The sequence below is a fragment of the Macaca nemestrina genome, chromosome 11 (assembly GCF_043159975.1).
Source record: "Macaca nemestrina isolate mMacNem1 chromosome 11, mMacNem.hap1, whole genome shotgun sequence".
Lineage (NCBI taxonomy): Eukaryota > Metazoa > Chordata > Mammalia > Primates > Cercopithecidae > Macaca > Macaca nemestrina.
The window spans coordinates 134004821-134029904 of record NC_092135.1 but is presented as its reverse complement, the minus strand read 5'-3'; the positions used below and the strand labels follow the sequence as shown (position 1 = coordinate 134029904).

General features: G+C 47.0%; 1 protein-coding gene across 13 annotated transcripts in view; it reads right to left on the bottom strand.

Moving 5' to 3' along the window:
• LOC105473862 (ArfGAP with GTPase domain, ankyrin repeat and PH domain 1) overlaps positions 1-25084 on the bottom strand; it is a 644177-nt gene that overhangs the window by 188895 nt on the left and 430198 nt on the right. For 10 of the 13 annotated variants that reach the window (XM_071073619.1, XM_071073622.1, XM_071073629.1 and 7 more), the window contains one exon: positions 14788-14946. The exons of the other annotated variants lie outside the window; for them this stretch is intronic. In XM_071073619.1, coding sequence (XP_070929720.1) covers positions 14788-14946 — 159 coding nt within the window. The remainder of the gene's footprint in view (positions 1-14787; positions 14947-25084) is intronic. 13 annotated transcript variants of the gene reach the window in all.

Sequence of the window (25084 nt, the reverse complement as noted above, 5' to 3'; positions counted from 1 at the left end):
GAATGAGACTCTGTCTCAAAAAAAACAAAAAAAGGAAAAAAAGCCTATTATGATCCAATCCACTTTGGGGGAATAAACAAATAGCCACACACACACAAACTGGAAGGGTATATACCCCCAAAATTAACAGCTTTGTTTACGACTGAGTTTTCTAGAAACCAAAGCGCTTATCCGCATTTTAAATGTTTCTAAAATGTTTTTAAATTAGGGGAAAAGCGCATCATTTGGATCTGTGTCTCCGCCCAGATCTCACATCGAATAGTCATCCCCAGTGCTGGAGGTGGGGCCTGGTGGGAGGTGACTGGATTACGGGGGCAGAGTTCCCCCTCGATGTTGGTCTCATGAGATCTGGTCACTTGAAAGTGTGCGGCAAGTCCCCCACACTGCCCCCCTGCCCCTGCCAGCCACGTGAAGTGCGGGCTCCCCCTCTGCCTTCTGCCATGATGGTAGGGTTCCCGAGGCACCCTCCAGAAGCCAAGCGGACGCCAACATCACATTTCCCATACAGCGTGTGGAACAGTGAGCCAACAAAACCTCTTGCCTTTATAAATTGCCCAGTCTCAGGTGTTTATTTATAGCAGTGTGAGAACAGATTCACACAGGTACACACACCCAAATCTAACAGCTTTGTGTAGGACGGAGTTTTTTTTAGAAATCAAAAAGCTTAATTGCATTTTAAATGTTTCTAAAATTTATGTTTTTTTATTACCGGAAAATGCAAGGGTATTATTGTAAAATTAGCAAAGAGAAATGGTAGGTAACCCACATGCTGGAAGAAAAAGGCAGACTTGTAAAAACAGGCTGAAATATGCGCAACAGATACCAACATCCTGCTGCCCTCCAGCCACGCGCTGTGGCCTCCATTTACTGGTGGGACTTGTCCACTAGCGCACACGTTAACCATGCTTCTGTAACGAAGGAATTTTAAAAATGAAAAGCTTCACATAAGACAATTTTAGGAAAAGAGAAAAGTTGTTTAAAAGGACAAATAATTTCTTTTTTAAAATATTAACTGTCAGGAACTTGGATTAGCAAGATTTGATCCATAACCCTTTGGTTTACAATGTTGCCGCCGTCCCCCAGGAGAAAGTCCTACGTAAAAGCCAGGTGCTGGTCCAGGTAATAACCCAAACCTTGACTGCTTCAGAAGGTGGTGTAAGATGATAATTTTTCCAGAACGTGTGGTCGGAACGGATGCTGCAGCCTCACAAATCTCATCTGGGGGCCTGACCCGCCTGTCTTGCTGTCGCTGCCACTGCCTCCTGATTGATGAGGGCCTGACGTGCCCCTGGACTCCAATTCCCCTCGTACCACCCCCATAAAGGCTCTCGCAAAGAGACACTGACGTGGTGCCTCTGGACACAGGCTTTCCTGAACATTTGGATGTTGAGGAAAGCAACAGCCAGCCAGATGATTTCAGATGTATTACTTTGGGGGAGTGGAGATACTCATTTCACTTTCTGTGTTAATACGAAGCTTGATAATAGAACAAAGAATGGGTCAACGGCTGGTTTAAAGTTGAGTTTCCCAACTTGGGAAAGTAAGCTTCAAATGTGGAAGTACATAAAGAATTTGGAAGTAGATGGAATTTTCTGATTCTATTTCACGTAGGAAGTAATTCTTAAGTGGTATGCTTACCCAGTTACAATTTCAAAATCCAGCAAAGGACTATTTATCTACAAACATCATAAAAATAGAGTACTGAAAAAGATAACTGGTAAGGTTGTTAACCTGATGAATGTTCAGAGAGCAAGTCTCCTCCTAGAGCTGAATTCTTGAACTATGACCAGATGGAATGATCATGTGTGAGAACAGTGTGATGTATTTATCGATAATCTGAAGCCCCTCATTCTGTTTTCTCAATGTAATTATAATTGTTGCCTGTAAATAAGTATATCATTTAACAGGATCTGAAATATACATAGAAACATTTCCTTGCAAATGTGGTAAGATTTTAAAAATCCCACTGCAGAAATAATGTAGCAATTAAAATAGCATTTATAACTAAATATGTTTAAAATGTTTCTTCTCATATGAAAGAGTAAAATTTTAAGTCATTTAAAATAACCATCTGCTTCTGTGTGATATAAAATTTTTAGTATCATTGTATAATTAATATTAATATCACTTTCTGTTAATAACCTTATCTGTCACGTAATAAAGCCAAGATGTAACATGATATGTTCATTGAAAGAAGTTTAAGAACGCAAAACCAAAGTCACATACACATCCTAAAGGAGAAGCTGCTCAGTGGGCTTGCTCGGTCACACCCCACCCTCTGTCACCCGTCTCTGGCTATCTCTCGAGCTAGCCATGTTATAATCATCTTACAACAACTTGTTCGTTTTAAATACCTCTCTTCTCCAACACTCACTTCTTCCATGCCTTTCTTTCTCCTTGATACCTCTCACCCCCGCCAAATTTTAAGCGACCAGGCACGGTGACTCATGCCTGTAATCCCAGCACTTTGGGAGGCCGAGGAGGATTACCTGAGGTCAGGAGTTCGAGACCAGCCTGGCCAACATGGCGAAACCCTGTCTCTACTAAAAATACAAAAATTAGCCAGGCATAGTGGCATGCGGCTGTAATCCCAGCTACTTGGGAGGCTGAGGCAGAATTACTTGAACCTGGGAGTGAGCCAAGATCGTGCCACTGCACTCAGCCTGGGAGACAAGGGTAAAACTCTGTCTCAAAAAAAAAAAGGCCTTTAGGTCTTTGCCTTTTTGCATGTGTTTATAAAATCTACAAAAGGAAGTGACGGAGGAAATGAGAAAGATTTGACCAATTTTATTCGAATAGTTGACAGTCACCAGCGAGACAGTACGATTGAGGTTTCTTAACCTGTTGGCTTCCTAGGTTGTGCAACTGAGCAAACCACAGAAATACAAAGTGAATTATTTTCCTGTCCCAAGCGTGGTATAAAGTCATGTGGAAAAAAAGTCCTGTACTGCTTAAAAATGTACATTATAAAATCAGACCTTCTAATGTGGAGAACACAAAAGATCACAAAGTTTTCTTTCCAGTTGGAGAAGCAGCACATATATTTGGCAAATATTCAAATAGATGTGCCTCTTAAGTAGCTGGGACTACAGACACACACCACCAGGCCCAGCTAATTAAATGCATTTTTTTAGTAGAGATAGGGTCTCTCCCTGTTGCCCAGGTTGGTCTCAAACTGACAAATCTTTCTGTCCTGTACTACCTATTCATAATTTGAAGCTAAGGTAGTCAATGATGCTTTCTATCTTTAAAAAGTCCCCCTGAAATTCAAAATTTGCATCTGCAAACATGGGGACTAAAAAAATTAATAAAACGCTAAATAATTTTGTAAAATTTTAGATTTCTGTATGCTGGGAAATTTTTAAAATGTAAGTTTTTTTTTTTTTGGGATGGAGTTTTGCTCTTGTTACCCAGGTGGGAGTGCAACGGCGCGATCTCGGCTCACCACAACCTCTGCCTCCCAGGTTCAAGCAATTCTCCTGCCTCAGCCTCCTGAGTAGCTGGGATTATAGGCATGCACGACCACGCCTAGATAATTTTGTATTTTTAGTATAGATGGGGTTTCTCCATGTTGGTCAGGCTGGTCCTGACCTCAGGTGATCTGCCCACCTCGGCCTCCCAAACTGCTGGGATTATAGGTGTGAGCCACCGCGCCCGGCCTAAAATGTAAGTTAATGACACATTGTTGCCTTGAGGCCAATGAGAAGTGACCTGACTAAAAATTGGGCCAAGCAAATGAGAAAGGAACCAAGGAACGAGATGCAAATTTCAGTGACGGCTCTACCCACGGCTCCTAGACTCCTGGAACCAGGGGAATCGTGGGTTGTCTGCAGTGAGCCCACTCTGCTCTCAATTAACTAAGCCTGCTATAACCTATCTACATAGTAGATAATCCAGGCTGACTCAAGAGGGATCTTTTCATACGACATTCCTCTCCTCCCTAGGAGACGATGACAGCAGTCATGGCTGGGGATATGAGCTTGGGTATCTTCAGTCCAGAGGAATGGGCAGGCCTATTTCAAGAGGAGTGCAGGGAGAATGGGAGAGAGCTGAGTTCTGACATCCATTAGGGCATTCTGCTGGCTCAGCCTCACGGGCAATTCTTTTTAGAATCCTTTTCCTCACTCTTCCTGACTGGGTTGCAACCCTCCTTTCTTCCTCCGTGCCTCACCTTCAGTGGCTGCCCTTCTTACCGCCCCCCACAACAAAGCTCCATAGCCGCACATACCCTTCCCTTTGCGTGGATCCCACACACCCTTTAGCCTACTGAGTTCTTGGCAGCATCTGTTGAACTGGACCCACTGATGCGTCCATCCTCTCTGGGGTCACTTTCCAGTGTACCCTGGGACACCACTGCATATGATAAAGTGCTAGTTATATGTTTGTCGAATGAATGGAACGAACGACAAACAGATACGTTGCTGTGATGGTCTCAGTTGAAAACACGCTTAGTAATTCACACACTCATGCATGCACGACTTGACTTCAGAACGCGAACGGATGCCTCGCACCTGCTCACCCTCATTTTACTTTTCACCACCTGACAAAGCAGATTTCAATTTGTTTCCTTAGTGATGATCCGTCCGTTCTTCTTTTGCAACTAGAGAGACCTGGGAACTCCGTTGGGATTCCTGCTCCACTCCCAGGGCCAGGGCAGTGGGTGGCCACAAGTGGTCAATAAACACTTGCGGACTAAATGAAGTTACATATGAAATAACTGCTGTGAAATGTACCTAATCTACATAATCCCTATTAATTTACACCACTGACTTTACTTATGATTCAGGAACAGGCTAAGATGATCCAAGGCAGGAAACCCAGTTTCCACTCTAACTACTGACACTAATTTAAGAACCTGTTGCTGAGACTGCTCCCAGTGTTTTCTGCCATACACTGTACACATGGTGATCAACACGCTCTGTCTTAAGGGGCGCCAGCACTGGTTCTGTTAAGAACGAGTTTCTAAAGCAATATGCAAAGCATTAAGATACTTAATCTTAAAACTTCAAAAAATTATATCATATAAAACTGGCGGGAGCCTTGGAGCTCATTTCGCAAGTCTAATAAAATACACCAAGCCACCCGCCCCTGCCACCACTTGGACGATTCCTATTTGGGGATGCCATTCAAGTGTGCTCACTAACTCAGCATAATTCCTGGGCAATGACATTGTGATGACGGGCTGGGCACAGCTCCAGGTAGTCAAGAAAGTGGAGACAGACAAGACCCTGAAGCCCCTCTTTCTGGTGGAGTTAGAATTCTTGCAGAAGACACATAAGCAAACAGGATCATTTCGGATAGTGACAGACGATAGGAAAACCATACAAGATGGCAGGGGCAGGATGACTGCTAGTGACGGGGTAGGAGTCAAACAAGAATGTGCCCAGAGTAAGTCAAGCCACAATACTTGCTGAGAAAGATAAGAAAAGTCTGGGTAACCGCGAAGAACAGGATGGAGAGGGGTTGTCTGTAGCGATGGGCGCACGCTGGACCTGACGTCTGGGCGGAAGCCTGAACCATCTGGTGGATGACTCATCCCAGATCTCAGCAGAGCAGCCGGCTGGAGCCGTGGAGAGGCCGTCAAGAAACAGGGGTCAGACCAGCTGGGGCCTTGCCAGCCAGAAATCAAGAATTGAGAATATATTCCATGGGCAGTGGGAAGCCACTGGAGTGGGTGTGGGGAGTGGCAATCTGGCTCACGTTTTGTTTTTTTAAAAGGTGAATTTGGCTGCAGAGAGAGAGGACTTTTGGGAAGTAAGAATGACAGGCCAGAGATAAGTTACGACTGATGCAGCAGAAGGACTGGGGGAACACAGAGGAGGTGGAGGCACGGGGCAGACCCAGCTTGTATTCTTGGAGGTCAAGTGGAGGGAACCAAGCAAATGAACAGACTGTGAGGTGAGGCCAAGGGAGGGTGTGCACATGACGCTTTGGGTGTGTCTTTAGCTATCGGGAGGATAGATGGTGAAAAGGGGGTGAGAAACAGACGCTCTGGATGAAAGCTGGAGTTCTTCAAACACATTGAGCATGAGCCGCCCAACTGCCTTCCACGAGTAGGCATTTGGTTACCTGTGTTCGATGTGGAGAGAGCGGTCATGGCTGGGGATGTGAACTTGGGTATCTTCTGAGTCTAGAGGAATGGTCAGGCCTAGTTCAAGAGAAGTGCAGGGAGGATGGGAGAGAGCTGAGTTCTGGGCCACATCCATCACCTGGGGTCTAGTGGTAAAAGGAGGATGACACAGGGGGCAGCCAGAGAGCAGCAGGAAAAACCCATGGATGTCTTCAGAAAAGCCCAGAGGAGAGAGGGTTTCAAGCAAGACGGGGAGTCAGCAGGACTCCCACTACGAAGATTACCACGGGAACCAAGGAGCGCTCCCGGGACTTTTGTGGATGAGAGCAGTGTTGGAGGGTGCTGGCCTGACGACACATGGGAGAGGGTCGAAGAGAACGTGGGTGGTAGCTGGGGACAGTGAGGACAGACGAGTGTCCTGGAATGTGTGGTGAGAAGGAAAGTAGGAGGAGAGGTGAAAACTGCAGAGGGCCATGGTGTTGGGCTGAGCGATGGCCGAGCAGGTGTGTAAGCTGAAAGGAGTGATCCGGTATCTGGGAGAAACCGCTGGGACAGGAGAGAGGGTGTCCGCAAAAGCACAGTCCTTTGGAAGACGAGAGGTGATGGGTTCAGAGGTGGAAGGGATGCCCTATCCCATGTCCAGGCAGGAACAGACCACACATGGTAGCTCCATAGGCTGGAGAGGCATATGGATTTTGCATGGGAGAGACATGGGCACCATCCCCCGTTTCACTGGGAAAGGAGGCAGAGGGCCTTCAGGCAAGGGAGAGGAAGGCGGAGATGCCAGAGGAGAAAGCTGGAAACAGTCACTGGGAACAGTCTCACTGCATCACACTACTTGGTGTCAAAAACATGTCTTTCCTGCAACTCCTAGCCATTGCTCCCAGTTCAACTGTCTGGGTTTACACAGAATCAGGATCAGATTTTGTCCTATGACCACCAGTCACACACATCATTCAGGTCCCTCTGAAAGAGCTTCTCAACCCTGGCTGCGTATCTGAAACTCCTGGGGGACAATCCACTGCTAGCGCTCCATCCCAGGCCAAATGGACTAGATCTCTAGCTGTTGGTCCCAGGAACAAGCTTTTAAAAAATCGCCCCCAAGAATATAATGGGCAGCCATTGGACAACGCCTTCCCGAGAGGCTCCTCCGGCCCTCCCAGGTTTTCAGCCACGCTGGCTGCTGTGGGTTTCAGGCCCCTCCCTCCATCCCGGCCCTCCGCTTCATGTGCTTCCCAGTCCGCCTATGTCTTTCTCAAAATGTGGGCCCCGAAAGGATCCTCGGAGTCCAGTGAGACGTTCAGAACCTCTCTCGTCCTTAGTGCAGAATGTTAAGTCTTGAAAGCATTTCTGCAGACAAACCACATCCAGGCCTTCCCCACCAGGGTCCGGTACTCCTATTCCATTATCTGTAAAGCTGGTTTATTGAGCCTGAATTCAAGATTTTATCTGTTTCACTTTGTTAAGTTTTGACCCATTTTGTAGTCTCTAAATCTGGAGATTTCAATGTAGATTATGTCTCAGCTTGTGGCATCCACATCTGATGGCCTCACCCTCCCCGTCCTCATACACGCAGCGGAGGGACACGCTGAGCACCCAGTGTTCTTGGAGGCGGGTCAGGTGGGCAGGGGAACAGCTTAGTGACAATTACGACACAGCCTGTTTGAATCTAGCCTTGCCCACTGACCTGCTGCTGTAATAGGCCCAACTGCCCTCTGCCCCTGCTTCATCTAAAATGGGGAAGTCTCTGGCGCTCATCTCCTGGGGGCCTGTGCCCGGCAAGCAGCGAGTTCCATGAATGTCACATCACGTCAACGCTGGTGGCAGCAGGACTGCTGCTGAAGCGGCCGTGGCCCCAGGCGGATGCTCTGAGAAGCGGTGTGGAAAGCAGCCTGAGGACCAGGCACTGCCCTGGATTGGCTGCAGTAACCCTCTTGTAAACCAGAAACCAGCTTTCCCTTCTTTGGGAAGGATTCTTACTGACCTGCGGTGCAATGCAGCAACCGCAGCTGGAAGGGGCCACAGAAGCAAAACCTTCATTGCCCAGATCGGGGTTTCCTGACCATGGCACCGCTGGTGTTTTGGGCTGAATAACTCTTGGCTGTGGGGGCTGGCCTCTACACCACGGCACACTCAGCAGCACCCTGGTGGCTTCTACCCACTAGCTTCCAGTAGCATCGCCCTCCCATAAGTGACAACCAAAAACGCCTTGAGACATCACGAACTGTCCCAGGGAGACAAAATCACCCCTGGTTGGGAGCCCCTGGAATAGAGGAAGACACGCCGAGGGCCAGAGGACTAAGAGGTCTGGTCCAGGCACTACAGCAACTATCAACAATATCCTTCTCTACTCCCTGTTTACAAGGATTTCTAGAATTTTTTTTTGCCTTGCAACGACATAAGGATTTCTGGTCTTCGGGCATGAAATGCGCTGCCCCCGTTTGGTTTTGATCACGGGGCAGCATTTCACTGTCCTCTGTTTCCCCTGGTCAGCAGCTACTGCTGAAAATAGCTGATAGGAAGGAACTAAGGAGACAAAGTACAAAGTTACAACATTCTGATTGGGAGGAAAAAAAATCCACCTTTCACCCCCTGTGTCCAGTTACCCCAGGACGCTTCTGCCTGCTCCTCGGCCACATGCAGAGATAGGAAAGCAGGCTCCGAGCACAGAAGGGAGCGGGGTCAGCCTTTTAATTAGGCCGGCCAGCCTGGCGAGCCGAGCAGCCCCCCGGCGGTGAGGCAGGGAGTGCCCAGCTTTGAGAGATGAGAGCCCAGGGGCCTTTAACACTGAGCTAAGCTGAAGGTTGATGACAACCCCCAGGGAAGGCTTTTGAATGCCAGCCAAGATTTGGGAAGAATTGATAAAGGAAACTTCAGCATCAGTGAGAGAAGACAAAATGTCTATCCATCTTAGAATGTATTTCCTTGAAAAGCAAGTGCTATCAAAAGACAAACAATTTTTATGATACAATGTTTTAGTACTAAGCATGCGTTTCTCCTTTAAAAAAAAAATAGCAGAGGGGAATGATTATAAGCTTTGAAATCAGAAAGACCTGGGTTTGAATTTTGGCTAATTATGATAAGCATGGTCTTGGTTTCTTAGCCTTTTGGAAGCTCAGTTATCAGGCAGAGATGATGATCCCCAGGGAAACGAGTGTTAGGTGTGAAGGTCACCATAGGGGAGGCAGTCAACACTTGTACTTCCTCCTCACCAGGCTTCATTGATACCCTCCCATCAAAGAAGCTTCCAGGTCAGAGACCGGCAGTATCACATTACCGCCGCCTGCTGGTCATGCACTAAAATTGTCAGTATAACATCCAAAAAGAGAAAAAAAAAATGCTCCAATTATAAATAAAAACTGATGAACGGTGTGGACATGCTTGCTGGAAAGTGTGGTTCAAATGCACTGGCTCCAAAAGGAAGTGTGGGACGGACAGCTTCCGAAGCTGAAACTCGTGTTTCGAACCCCCTTCATCAAAATTGATGTGCAAAACATTTTTATAATGAGAAAAGACATTTAAAAGTTGGCAAAAACTCAGATGCTTTCCACTGAGGATCAGCTGCTTTACAACCACAGAGTCTACTGGAAAGACACAATGATTACACGGCCAGAAGGAAACAGGGAGCAGAGCATACACACGCACACACACACGTGATGCACTCCTTCCACGTGGAAGATGGATATGGTGTTTGTGCTCGATGGTGACAAGGCCGCGTGGTGGCCTGGGGGAGGCTGAGGGAAGTGAGGCTCAAGAGCCACACGGAAGAGTCATGTGAAGAAATGCAATATTAACAGTGATGGCCAGTCGGCGTGGCAGAAGATAAACTGTTGAACTGAAGCAATCGGGGATGGGGTGGAGCTATCAGAAGAACCTGACAGCCCAGGGCTGGGGGAGCGAGGCTGCCACGGCAACAGCATCAGCTGAGGCCACCAGCTGAGGCTGGCCCAGGCAGGAGCCAGCGGGGAGGGCTGGCCAGGCTCACCCAGGTACTCAGGAGGTAGGCAGGCAGGTAAGCGCTCTGGCCCTGAGGACAGGTGTGATGCATCTTGCCTCGAAGTAAGATAGGACGGCCAAGTATGCTACAAACGACCCCCCAGGGCCCCTGCTACCCACAGTGATGCTGACTCGTGGCTAACACTTCCAGAGGAAATTACCTATGGAGGAAATGATTAATCAAAAAAAATTACAGGCTTCCAGTAAGATTCAAGAGAACCCTCAGCCAATACTTGTTGCAGAGATAATTGTTCTGAATCTATCAATAAAGCAAAGCTGCCCCTTCATTGACTGCAAACACCAATTTCTTTCACCCAGGATTATAAGTTGGTGTTCACGGGCTCACTACTGCCATTACGGTGATAAACAGTTTAAACCACAACAGGATCTGACATGTAGATCAATTCTGGGTCCATAAAGAATCTACACAAGAGGTTGCAGGACAGGAATTTACAGCCACCAGTTTTTATTCTCTCTTGCTGCAAAAATTACTTCTGTCAAACACTTAGAAGAGTGAGAAAAAATGTAAAAAAATTAATTTTTCATGTACTCCCGGAACGGCCTTTTTCAGTGCAGAGGCTCAAGATGAATATGTTTCTGCATTTAAAAAATTACACTCAGCAGCATGTGGTGCTCAGCAGAGGAGGGATCCAATCCTCTGTGCTGCCTGCAAGCCGGCAGACGGCAATTTGAAACCCTGAACCGAGCTGTCTGCATTTTCTCTAAGGGCAGATGCGGGTCTCATGTTAGCAACGCCAAATTATATTAGACATTTAATTTTAAACCTCAGGTACTTAAATGTGAAACCTTACAACAGTAATAGTCATAAAGCAGTGGGCATTCCATTTCACAAAATGGATTCTTTTCTTCTTCCCTTAATTTAAGCAGCACCTCCTGTTTTGTAGGTTGCCCCTACAAAGGAATCTATCTAAATAGGAGTTTCTCACAGCTGCTTTAAAGGCAGAAACCCCGGGAGGACCTGTGTGTCTAGAGAGTTCTGAAAAGTTCTCCAGAGCCAAAGTCTTAATTTAGGGTGGACAGGGGGGCAGAGAAACAGTGAATCCCAATGTTGTTATGATTATTATGTTTTAGAATAAGAGAGTGCGCGACAATGGGAAGGCAAACTTGCCAACACGGGCGTCTATCTTCCCAAGCTGCTTAGGCTCTCCCCATTCATTCCTGCTGCTAGCACAGAGTGAGCGACTGAAATCCAAACCAAAGACTAGGGATGGGGGCAGATACATTTAAAAAGAAAGTGGGGGCAGGGGGGACTTAATATGACCTGCAACTTAAGAAGAAAGAACATGACAGAAAGCTCTTAATCATGTTGATTTCTTCTGTGATTATTTTCTAAGCCCTGCAGCGAAGGTTTATGCCAAGACTGAGGCCTTGAAATCCATTCATAAACATGTTTTCTTGAAGTTGTCCATGAGATCCCGTGCCCTGGTGTTCACTAAAACTTGCTGGGGTCTAGCCACTTGACGGATCAGTGCACTGAAGGGGGGAATGACGCGAACCAGAGGGATGCCGGGATGGTGTCGTCGGCGCAGAGAGACAAGGATGGGTCCAGCGGGTCTGGGTGGAGCCTGAATTCTGCATCACCAGTCAAATCCCTGGAGCTGTCAGATGCCACGTGGTCCGTGGACCAGGCTTTGGGAAGTGAGGACTTAGAGCAGTGGTTCCCAAGCTTCAGCATGCCACGTGGCCCCAGAGCGCTTGCTATACACAGGTTGCCTGGTGCCATCCCCTGAGGACTGGATTCAGTGGGACTGACACGGGGCCTGAGAATGGACATTTCTAAGCAGTTCCCAGGGGTGGCTGCTGCTGCTGCTCCTGGAGGCACACCTTGACATGCAGTGATGGAGAGCTGAATCGGGCCACCTGAGTTTGAATCCCGGCCCCTCCTAGGATGTGACTTTGAGCAGGTGATATTTAACTCTTCTATACCAAAGGCAGCCCCTGTAGAAGGGAGGTAACAACTGGATCTACTCTGTGACGATCAAATGAGATTATCTACATAAAGCCCTCAATAAACTGTAGCTCTTATTATTACTATTATCGTCTCCCTTTTCAAAATATTTTGGGTATGACATATTATTAATCCTTAGAAAATGCTGGAATCAACCAAGATCCCCGTAAAACTGTAGGAATCAGACTTCTGTGCACCATTCTGCTGTCTTTCTGGATCTTTGCTCTGTAAAATGTCAGCTCGCAAGTCTGAAAATCAGATGCTAATTTGGCAGCGCTGGGCTCTCAACACTCATCTCTTTCGGTCTCTCCTCATTTTTCTGCACCCCAACTATCACCTTTCACTTCACTGTAGCTCGTGGCTATTCCATCTTCCCTTTTCCTCCTCTCTGGGTCTTTGTCCAAAGTGCCCCAACGCTTATAATAACTTCCTCCTGCTGTTTTGCACAAAAAAATCCATCTAGTTCTTTAAGCATTGCTCAAGTTTGATTTTCTTTGGGAAGCTTTCCTTGATCAACTCTATCAATCCTTAAACGACCTGCACAATTTCAGCCCTGGGCTCTCCCTACAGCTCTCCTTCCATGTCCCTCAGCAGGCTGACATCTGGGGCATCCGCTTGCTTGTTTCTTATCTTCTGTGTTCAGGGTTCAAGATTTACGAGGTCAGGGAGCACACTGGTCTTTAATGGACACCCACGTGTGTTAATATTATAGAAATTGCTTTGTGAATAAAAAACCGGCATTCAAACTTAGGTGACTTTAGACTCGCATGGGTACTGTACAAATGCGTGTGTGCAGACAACGCGGCCCACTTCCGTGGAAAGAGACTTCCAACCAAACCGAGGCTCTGGACAGCAGAGTCTCACGACGTGGCAGTGTGGAAACGCCCATCGCACGTACGAACAGCTCAACAGAAAGAGCTACTCAGTAGAGGGAAAGTTACCCGGTGAGTGTTTATCAAACAGGTACGTGTGCAAAAGGAAAATCTGTACAGGATGAATTTTAGATGAGTACTTAAAGACCTGTATTATTGGCACCTGAACTACTCTCACTCAGCAGAGGCTGCTTGGAAAGGCAAGGCCTTGTCCGTGCCACCTGTGCACCTGGCTCCAGAAGGCCCAGCGTGGATCTCCCACACCCTCAAACGTGGTCCTGAGCAAGAACACCTTCACCAGATGGCGGCCACAGAATGAAACCTTATCAAATAGTAATAGTCATTGATAATATATATTTTAAAGTATTTGATAATGAAGTGAGTATGTGGACTCTTTGCTCCTCCTAAAGGAACCGTGATAACAGTAGTTCTTCAGTCATGAAGGGCCAAGTGTCCTGTGTTGTGGCACATGCCTAACTACTAGGTAAGGGAGGGGAGAATGTGTCCATTGAACAGATGAGAAAACGGAGGCTCATGGAGGTACAGAAGCTCATGCTAGGCTGCCCGGTTGGCAGGAGGCGGGGCTTCAGCTGCAGCACATGGAGGTCTGATGAAAGGCTGACTACGAGGCCTGCTGGGGCACGCAATGGTTACAAAGGGAGTAAACTGTAGACAGTTAATTTATCCTAACTGCAAACTTCTTGTTTGGGGTTTTCAGGCCTTTCATCGTGATTCCAGATGAGGCAGAGAGCCTTGGAGAGCCCTTGAAGAGGCTGCAGGCAGACCTTTGCTATCTACCAAAGCGCCTTCTTTTGAGGGAAGGAAGGAGCCCCGACACTGGGTTGGGAACGGGCCAGCCGGGGCAGGCGCGTGACGCTCTGTGTGTCTGCTCCAAGTCACAGGCTTTTCCAGACCCACAGCGCTACGGCGTGGAGCTGCCTCACTGACTCCGCGTCTCCTGGCTCAGTTTGGAGATGTCTTCCTTTAACGCTTCTGCTCGGTGGTGTCTGCGGAACCACTAGAAATAAGGACGATGTTTACCCAAAGCAAACGTCCTGCTGCAGCAGCTGGTGGGTCTATAGGGAAGACCTGATGCTGAATCTTTTAATTAGAACAAATTATGCTAAGATTACTCTAAAACCCTGTCTGATAGATTACATACAACAGTGGGAATTCCCTTAGATACCGGTGAACAGGCCAGAGACAAAACGCCACAGGCAAACCCTGCTGCAGCCGCCCGGGTGCCCTCGGCGCCGCGTCACTCACGCTCCACACAGACGGCGAGATCGTTTCCAACGTGCACGCTTGTTTCCCGAAAAGCTGGCTACACTTGTCAAAATAATTAATAATAATAATAATAATAATAATAATAATGCTGAAGGAATGTGAAAACTGAGGGATTACAAAGGGGACTCCAGGATTTAGAGGGTACACCAGGAATTCTGGAAAACAGACAAGGAGACTGAATTCACCCTAATGATATAAAATGTGCACTAGTGTAGAAGTGTAGGCCACGCCATGTAGGGCAGTGTGATTGGGTAGATAAAATCAGATACTATTTCTCAGCGCTGCCAGCTCTGTCACATGACCCTGGGTAAGCCACTTGCCCTGTCTGCAGCCTCAGTTTCCAAAGTGACCCAATGGGATGACCACCTCCTCCCTGTGTCGAAGAGGAACAGATGAGATGACATGGGCAAGACAGCCTAGCAAGGACAAAACGTTCCATAGATGAAAGGTAAGGTGTGAATCTGCTGCAGCCGCCCCACGGGGTGCCGCGCTCCCAGAGGCACATAAGAGCTTAGGGCGTCCTGTCCAGCCCCCGGCTTACAACGAAGGACCTCGAGGTGGCCGTGGGTCCGTGGGGCTGTGCCCCCTCTTACCACTGCTGATGGCCGAGTTTGCAATGACCGTAGCCTCACTCCACTGGTCGGCACTGGAGACTGAGTAGGAGCGCTGGTGCATGCCGTCGGGTCGGCTGTTGAAGGAGACCAGGCTGATGCCGCTTGCCATCTGAGACCCAGATGCACTAGTGACATTCCCTAGGAATAAACAAGTCAGGTGAACACCACCGCGGACTGCAGACCACAGAAACCAGCGCGAGTTAGTCTACGGGACCCACGCGCTGGCACACAGTGCACCTCACCACCGAGAGCAGCCCTCGTCCTGCCTGCATGGCAAACGAAAGCGCCAGACAGAAGATATTTGGGAGGAATAAAAGGCGACGCCAATCTTGATGGTGCTGACAAAGCAATGTGAAGGGACCTCATGCCGCAGATGACTCGTACACAACAACCCTATACAAAGACACAACCCAAGTGCAATCGCAACATCGGGTGGAAGAGAAGACAAAAGACCCAGTTGGTCTCAGCAGAGGCACCGCGATCCGAAGATGGCAGCTCCAGGAGCCTGGCCGTGTCACCCTATCAACGGAACAGAAAATGATCACCCATTGAGAGTCAACTGTCTGGTGCCAGAGGATTATTTTCATGGGGAAGCCATACTTTATGACGAACACAAATCAAAGTCCCTAGACACGACACGGAGGAAATGCAGGCTCTTCAACCAGGTAAGTTTACTCTTAACCTTGAAAAGACTAAGCAGAGGAAAAATAACCTGCGTGACTTCACAGAGCACATGGGCTGTGATGAAAAATGATTCCATTGTATACTTAATGATTTGAATCAGTTGCTCAACATCAAAATGAGTTATTATCTGGTCATACCAATTTTAGACTCAAAAACATAATTAAGTGCCTTTCTCTAAAGCTCAGCCAATCATACTTTGCTGCCAGCGAATTAGTCTGTTAGGTCTGTCTGTAGATCTTCGGAGGTATTAGGGCTTTTTATACAAAAAATTTTCTTCCAATTGTTTTAGTTCAGAACCAACTAAGTTCTAAACTGTCTCAACAGAAGTTTTTCAAAGTGCAGGATTTTATAATAAATACGCAGCCCATATTAGCAGTTCTTAAATCTGGCCAATTACCAGAATTTCCTGTGGAGCTTTTTAAAACTAGAGGCTTCAAAAAATACAGATTTTGATTCAGAAGCTCTGGGAATGGGGCTTGGGAAAAGATGCATTTTCAAAAGCACGCCGGTGATTTGGATGAGAAGCCAGAGGCAGGAACCAGGGCTCCCCTCAAACAAGTGGCCTCACCGCGATTCCGTGCAGCACTGGGAAGCCAGGGAATGACGAGCTGAAGCCAGCGTACGAGCCCTACACCCAATCAGCGATGAACAACAATGAGGCGTTTGGCTTTGAAGAATAGAGTTTTGCCTTAAAAAAGGAAAAGATACCTATGTTATGCTGTTGTCTGAACTGAGCACATTCTGAACGTCATAGGCAGGTCTGCTTGATTCCAGAAAAAAGCCCAAAGTGATGCCCCAGGAAGGGAAGGATGGGAAAGCCACAGAGGCTGTGGTCTTTGGACCTACAGAAGCAGCATTGCCAAGAGGCATGAGAGAAATGCAGAATCCCAGGCCCCACCCACCAACTGCCTCTTGGTAAGATCCCGGGCGATCTGCATGCACATTAATTACAAAAACCACTCCAGCCAGAAAATCACCACCATGAAACAAAACATCGCAACCAAAACTCCACCACGGCAGACCACTGGCATCCAAGGGGCTCAGGTGGGAGGAGCACAGCGCAATGGCTTGGAAGCCTCGGGTCTGAGCTCCCCTGCGTACATGTAGGGTCTTTAGGCAGTTTCTCATGCCCCTAATCCCTGATGTTCTGAGAGCTCCATCTCAGGGCACGGGCGCACCCTAACGCCCTAGCAACGCACAGCGTCATTTGGAGCCCACATTTTGCATGACAGTGCCATGTGGTGCTCCCACGCTTGCTCTTGCACCAAGCCTCACAGCAGCCTGGGGAGGTGGACCAGGCGTGTGGCATCTTAGAGACATGGAGGAGTAGCCCAGGGCTGGCAATGTGGCACTAAGGGGAGCACTCACGCTCCTTCCTGTATTCTCCACGTGCCACCATTGAAGCCACCCTGGGGTTGTCCTCTGGGTATTGTGTGCCTTAGCCGGATCCGTATTACAATAGGACATTCAGACCCCACAGAAGGCAGCATCCGCACAGAGCAGAGGAGACACTCCCATCTGCGGGATCCCCTCCCGGAGCCCGTGCCCACCGTGTTCCTGCCATACTACTTCTCCGCCCCCCTCTCCTCCTGGGAAGGCACCCATGTGGGCTGCACCTGTTGGCTCCAGCACCTTCTAGCTTCTCACTGGGCTCAACCAATGGCGAGCATGGCAGGAATCTAAAGGAGAGAGGAGGGTGAGGGTGGGTGCTGACTCCAGGGCTCCTTCCCCGAGCAGTCATCTTGCTGGGTGACCCCCTCTTCTCAGTGGCCCCTGGTGCCTGCATTGTCCTGTGTGCTTCTCTTCCCCTTCTCTACCTCAATCCCACACAGCCACCTATCAAAGGTACGCTTGGGGAGGAGGCGCCTCCCAAGAGTGGCTGCCGGGGCTTCCTTGGCCTGGTTCTACTTTCATCACGTGAATTCCGAGCAGACAAAAGGCTTCCAGTCACTGCTGACATTGTTACGGTGGCCGAAAGGACTCCGGAAAGGTGGAAAAGGACAATGACAAGATGCCTGCAAACAGTTGGGGGTGCGGCGGGGGGACACCTCCCTTGCTGGGACCCTGACTGCCGTGCCAGGCACTTCTGAGCCTGCTCTACCTGCAGGGACGCCTGCTGTGTGGGTACGGTGTCAAGGAGGTGATTTCTTCCCCACTGCAATGCCCAGTCAGACCCCTGTCAAGTCGTCATTAAGCATGCCATCTGTCCACAGGCCTCATTTTATACCAGCTTTAGGCACATAAGGTTCAAACACCTGAAAAACAAAGAGGAATTTCACGGTGTCTGTCTGTCCCTCCATCTTTGGGTCGTTGATGACAACATGGCACTCAATACAGCACCACTTCTCTTGCTCCTTCTCCCTGGAGAGTGGTTCTCCGATGACAGCCAGGCCTAGAAACCTTCCAGAACAATTCCCTTTAAAAGGCAGAGGAAAGTATTTCAGTGTATTCACTGACTACTTGCAATTAAGCTCCAGAAATAAGTATCCACACAGTAAGGAGAGCCAAGTCAATCTCAACTCCAGACAAGGAACCACGAAATGGTCCAATGGAGGTAGCTGATCAAGAACTCATCTTAGGTTTACGAGTTCTGCATCTCAAGGCCAAACATCACACTGTCAAAAAAGGAAGGGAGAGATTCCTTCAAGTCTACACACTAATGAGAAACAACAGGACTCTGCTGCGAATGCACTTGTTCTCAAACTTCTGTCTGTCCAGCAAAATTCAAGGACAAGTCCAATCCACTGAGATGCTGGTGGAGCAGCTCTGGGGGCGTGGCTCACAGCCCACCTTCTGCCTCCTGAGAGAGTCCCAAGGAGCCAACCTGGAACCTCTGGGGTGTAGAACCTCCTGGCAAGACCACAGGCTCCTGGTGTCCAGATGGAAGACACCAGACCAGCTACACACAATCCTTCTGACGGCAGACTCTTAAGAGTCCTATAGCTCGTGAAGGCCCCCCAGCCCCAACCACAGCCACTTCCCCACTGCGGGACTAAACTGAAACAGCCATGACTGAATCTGGGCCACATCACGGTGTATACACGGACACACAGGGATAAAGGTGAAATTTTCAATCAGATCCATAGACTATCGCCTGACGTCCAGGCTGAGCTCATAGATGCATTTTACTTAGTTGATCATTTCTTTCAAAGTAGAATTAAATTGGGAGATTTCACCTAAAAACTGGTGGTTTCTGGCATCACTTAGAAAATGAGAGTATCCGGGAGCTGTGGGCCTGTGTTTGTGAATAAAGAGCTGACACAGTCTCTCTCTCTCTGGATCTGTCTGCAGGATCTGAGTGGGTTCCGCTGTTGCCCAGGCTCACACCTGCCTCCCCCAACCCCACTGCACTCAACCCACCTCACTCTTGACCTTTGGTCAAGACCTTCCAAAATGCGCAGAGGAGAAGTCTCATTCCATAAGCAAAACATTTCCGATTTTCTCGTAAGGGAGTAAATCTCTGTTTTAATATATACCCATTCACTATATTTGATGTCAGTTAAACTTTCTTTCAGAAAAACCAACTAACCATGATGTAAAGAAACAGAAGTATTTTCTGCGATAATGCAGAAACATAGTTAACTAAAAAAAATTACAGAGGGTCAGAAATACTGTTTCTGGGATCCGAACACAGTACCTGCCTTTCAACGTAAATGCATGAAGACACCTGCTTTAACTCTGAGGCAAACCAGTGGTCCACGGCCTGAGCCACGACACTATGGAAGCTGCCATGCTGGGTTAACAGGCCCGTGGAGCATCTCGTGCCACGTGTCAGCGGTCCCAGGCCAGTGGCCACACTTTGAGGCATTTCCACTCACTTTCAGTAAATCCACCCGTCAAACAAATGAACCACCCCCAAATGTGGAGTGAATCTTTTTAATAACTGTGCACATTCCAAATCCAATCATAGTGTCATACTTTCTCATGCTTATTTTTATACACATGTGCATACAGTCTAACATGTAACCTCATTTCTGTTCTTGAATGAATGTCATCAACTAACTGACCTACTAATGCTGTCCTGGCATCCAGTTTTGTTATGTAAGCATCAAGCAATACCGGCCCTATGTGTTACCACACAGGAGTTTTGAACACTTCTGGAAATATCTTTAAGCATAAAAGGAAGACTCTGTTTAAAATCACTGTCTTCTCACTCAAAGTACTTGAGGGCTACTGTTTTCACTGACTGGAATTCATTTCATGTTAACAAGTTATTAATTAAGGCTGAAGGTCTGAAGTCCTCATTTGTGAAAGAAGCTGATGACTGTGATTGCTTGAGAGGTAAGGATCCTGACATCAAGACCAGCGAGGATACAAGTGCATCAAACACTGTTCTAAACACAGTCCAGGTCAGCCCGAAGCAGTCCTGCCAAGATGGGGGCCTCATACCCAGCAACCAGGCTGAAGGGCAGGGGACCTAAACCCATGTGGCCACCAACAGTCAACAAAGACATCAAGCTCTGCTGCTACTACACTGATTAGTTAAATCAAATTTTCACACCTAGACCTGATAGCTAACAGGGTAAGTTTAAGGAAAGGCCTGAGTGCTTGCTACCCAGGCATTAAAGTTACTACTTCAAGAAGGCTACTAGACTTAGAGCTACATTCAGAAATGCCAGGAGGAATGCAAGGTGCATGGGGTCTGCAGGAAGCCACGCCCCAACCTTCATCCTCTTGAGTCTGTCTCCATCAGGGACCACCTCAACACACTGCTGTTTCGCCACAGAATTTCATTCCTGTGTCTGAGGAATAAGACATGAAGCTGGGGTCTTTTAGACGTGGGGGAACTCTGTGCACCATAGTTGGAAATGTTCTTTGCAGGCATGTCTGTATTTCCCTAGAAGGAAGAGATTGTAAAAGCCAGATTAGAATGTCCTCCTTCCTGGGGCAGACGAGGTAAGTCTAACAAGTGGTCCTAACTCACCAACCTCAAGTCATGGGCAAATACAAGAGTCTTAAAAGGAAGCTTCTACCCCCAGAAGCTGAGGGGACACTTGTACTCCGGGATAAGTACAAGGATGTTGCCCCTTTGGGGGTGAGTACTCTCCACTCTTCCCTTCCCTTACATTCCTCCCTGCCTTCCACTCTCCCTGCCGCCACCAGCACGTCCTGCCCCACTGCTGCTGGCAGCCAGCTCTCCGCAGGCCTCAGTTTCTTCTCGTCTTTTGAGTGTGGACACAGGCAGGTGCCCTCTGCTCTGGGTTATTTTGCAAGGGATGCCAACAGAGTGAACAGACTGGTACGACAGGGGTAGTGTCTACTTCCACAGAGGCGCACATCTGTTTGCTGTCTGGGACAGTAAATGTCGCTTTCCATGGCAAACTTTGGACAGGCTTGCTTACATGCTATTATTAAACACAGGGGTTTCCTAAGCTCGGGGTTCCTCTTAAAACGTGAGTCAGTGTGTGTGCTGGTGTCACCCCATGGGAACTGAGGCTTGGGGAGCCAGTGCATGACAATGCTGACACTCTCACTATTGCTATTGCTGCAAGAGACTGTCATTCATCTTGATTCAGGAGTCTCATCACCCAGGAACCTAGGGTAGGCTAACCTGTTAACCCATGGGTAGGGGAAGATGGGAACAGGCATGCAGGAGCTGCCGCCTATTCTAACACTGACCTTCTAGCTTGCCGAGCAGCCGCATGGAACTGAGCCCCTACTGTGTTGGGCACGATGAAGGAAGGAGTCCCTGTCTTAGGAAACCTACAATCTAGTCTAGTAGAAGGTATACAGCAGGTCCACATGTGGTCTAAATGCAAGGCAGAGTAACACAAGAGCGGCCAGAAAGTATGAGGGGCAGGGAGCCCACCCCTGCTGGAAGGTACAGGAGAGGCTCCAGGGGACACTGTGGCTTTTAAACTTTGGAATTAGGCCCATCTAGATAAAGAACAGATGGAAAGGGGAGATACCACCATAAGGCTAACGTAGTATCTTGCAAAGGATGTTGACAGAGTGAACAGACTGGTACGACAGGGGTAGTGTCTACTTCCAGAGAGGGGCACATCTGTTTGCTGTCTGGGACAGTAAATGTCGCTTTCCACGGCAAACTTTGGACAGGCTTGCTTACGCGCTATTATTAAACACAGGGGTTTCCTAAGCTCAGGGTTGTCCCAGGACGACCTATATCGCTCTTCTAATCGACTTACCAGATGCAAAGCTTTCATAAAACATTTCAAGATCAATTCTTTTTTTCTCCTTTAAGATTTCTCTTCTCCTTTCACATCTTTCAGATTTAAATCATACAGATGCACATAAACATGGCCACCAAAAAGTAGGTGCTAGAATGTTCAGAGTAGCAGTGCTCATAACAACCCCACGCTGGGAATGACGGCACTGTCCATCACCGTAGGTACATCACGGTACAATGGAACATTACACAACGGTAACAATGAACTACTGACACGGGCCACAACTGGGGCAACATCACACACAGAACACAGTGCCAGAGACAAGTGCGAGAGTGCCAAGTGTTAGGATCCTGTTCAAGGACAGGCGAAACCCATCTATGCAGTGAGAAAACAGATGGTGGTGACCCTTGTGAGTGGGATGGGGTGGGGGTGCATGTGACAGGAAGGGGTCCATGAGGGCTGGCTACCTCCTGCTTCTGGATGTGAGTGGTGGCCCCTGTAAACCTGGCTGTGACTTACGATTATAGAAACAAAATACTTTTGTTTCTTTACATATGACTTACGAACCCTGAGCTTAGGAAACCCCTGTGTTTAATAATAGCATGTAAGCAAGCCTGTCCAAAATTTGCCATGGAAAGCGACATTTACTGTCCCAGACAGCAAACAGAAGTGCCCCTCTCTGGAGTGGCACAGAGTGAACCCTCTCAGAAGTACAGAATCGTTAAGTCATTCTTATGTGTACATTGTATCAATAACACTTACCCAAAAAACGAGAAAATGTCATTGGAACGGTTTGTGAATGCAGAGGTCAGGTCAGGAAGTGTAAGAGATAGAACAGGGTTGTGCAAGGGAACAGTTTTACCAGCAACAAGTCCTTAAAAAGTGGCCCAGCCCCAAACTGTATAGGATGCTGGCTTCCACAAGAAGGCAGTCATAAAAGGACCTTTTTGGCATTGTCCCCCAAATACTATTTGCGTTACCATGAAATACATGATTGACAACTTGGCCCATTCTGAACTCAGAAAGAGCGTTTCCTCAAATACTCCATCTACGGATCAGCTGGTACTCGCCCCGATTAGCAGGGGGCGAGCGCATTACCATGCTAATCCATGTCCTCGCAGCGCCACTTCCTTGATATGGATATGTGTGTGTGCTTACTGCGCTGCCTTGATTAGTGCAAGCTTCCATGTGTCAAAAGCGCCAGATTCTTTCCAAAGAATAATTTTAGCTGTACTTATATCCCTAAAGTGGAAGAGTTGATTTGAAAAGGTACTTACCTCCACCATATGCTATTTTTCTTTAAACAATTTGCATTTCAAAGTGAATATGGCATTTATATCTGAATGAATATCAGTATGTTGCCTGAACTGATCTCAAATGAGCATGAAAAAGATGCTGGTTTTCTATTGAACAAGAATGTTTTCATCCACCAAATAACATCAAAGACAGAATCCCTCTTTTAAGCTATTGGCTTATTACATTAAAAATAGCCTGTTCTGATTTTTAAAAATATACTCTGAAATGATGGCTTTTCACAGCATTCAAAGGAAGATTCATCAACAAATCTTTACAATAACAATAACAAAATACAAAAGTTCATTCCTTGCACCTTCCAATTTTGGTCTGTCTTTACAAATAGGACTTAACTTCACCAGAGCATTTCACTAGGAAAATAATAGTTGGCATTTGACTTATTGGTTAAATGAGCCTGAAGACAGGAGCAACTATTGGTGATGGGTGATAGGAACTTTCATGTACATAGAAAGAGGGCAGGGAAAAAGCCAAAAAGGATTCTATGAGCACCTGAGTGTAAACCAGACGTTTATTCCCACTGCAGAATTGTATACCTGTTATTTAAAAAAATCCTAATTACAGGAATATGACTGACAGGAATTCACCCCTCCCCTCTGGAGCCCTCACCCTCAGAAACATCCAGGGACTGCTTTTTTCGGTCCAATCTCATTCACAGATAGCTTCAAATGCTATAAAAACTCAGCGTGAGCGGCTACCTTGCAAACCCTACAGCTGCACCGCACCCGTTCTGCGCATGCGTGGGAAAAGCAGGTTCCCTGGAATCACAACTGGATGAAGGAGGCGACGCTAATGGTCACATCACTTCAAACTAGGCCTTCGCCATCTGTTCTGTCCTCTAATTACAAACCCAAAAAGAATATAATTCACAACACTACCATAAAAAGTGACACACATGATTTAAGGCCTGTGAATGGGACCCCTTCGCTCCTGTATTTGCATTGGAGATCTGCCTTGCTTTTGGCAAGTGGAATTTCAGGCTAAGAGGATTTTTTTCCAAGGACACACTCTGTATCTTGTAAGATACAGGCATTCAGGACTCCGCATCCTGTGATACTTGTTTTGTAAAAGAATACAATTCAACACATCTACTAGGGAGACACAAATCTGGTGTTTCTTGATACCTTTCTTTTTAGTTAAGAGATTTTCCATGTTATGTTTACCAGAGACAAAGTACAGAGTTCAGACCCAGTCACAATGACAGACGTAATTACTACTAAATACAGCAATGTGGCCAGGCTTAGGATTCAACATCCTGGAATTATACAGCTCATGGCTCTTTCCTACAATGTAGAAACAGCTCATTGTGTGCTGCTTCCTCTCTGCTCTAAAATATGAAGTCAAGGAAAAAATAATGGGGGCCTATTTTGTTGTACTGTTAAAATTTACTTGGCAAAAAAGTACAGATAAACAAATAATGTAAACGGAATCCACCAAAATCTCATCTAATAGATCGAATTTTTAGTGAACATACGCATACATTTTTCTTGGTTATGGCCACAGAAAAGAGATAACTTTATATACTTCTTTAATATGATTTCCTAACCATCTCCCCCATGTTGTTATGTAATCTTCATAATTTTAGATATGTAGCATTATTGATTTAATGTGCACAATTTATATTACCATTTTTCTAATTCTGGACAGTTTTGGTTGTTTCCAATTTCTGACTGTAAACAACACTGCAAATGACATCTTCTACTTTTGAATTTTCCTTAGGAGAAATTCTCAGTAGCATATTATTACTGGAACAAACAGCACAATACGTCTTTTTGATTCATGATATGTGTTGCTAATTTTCTTAATGACCAGTAACTAAAAGAAGATGGAACCTGGGCATCTTTAAAACAATTTAGTCCACAATTTCTAAAGTGGATAATAATAATAATGAAGAAATGGTGATAATGATAACAGTATGCCCCATGTGGTTAATATAATGATCAAATTATGTAAAGCACTCTGTAAACTGCAAAACCTCTGCAGATATCAGTTATTAATCTCATCAACAGTGGGTTTTCCTATCTCTACAGTTTTTTAGCAGAAGCTTAAAATGATGATGTTGCGCCGGGCGCGGTGGCTCGAGCCTGTAATCCCAGCACTTTGGGAGGCTGAGACGGGCGGATCACGAGGTCAGGAGATCGAGACCATCCTGG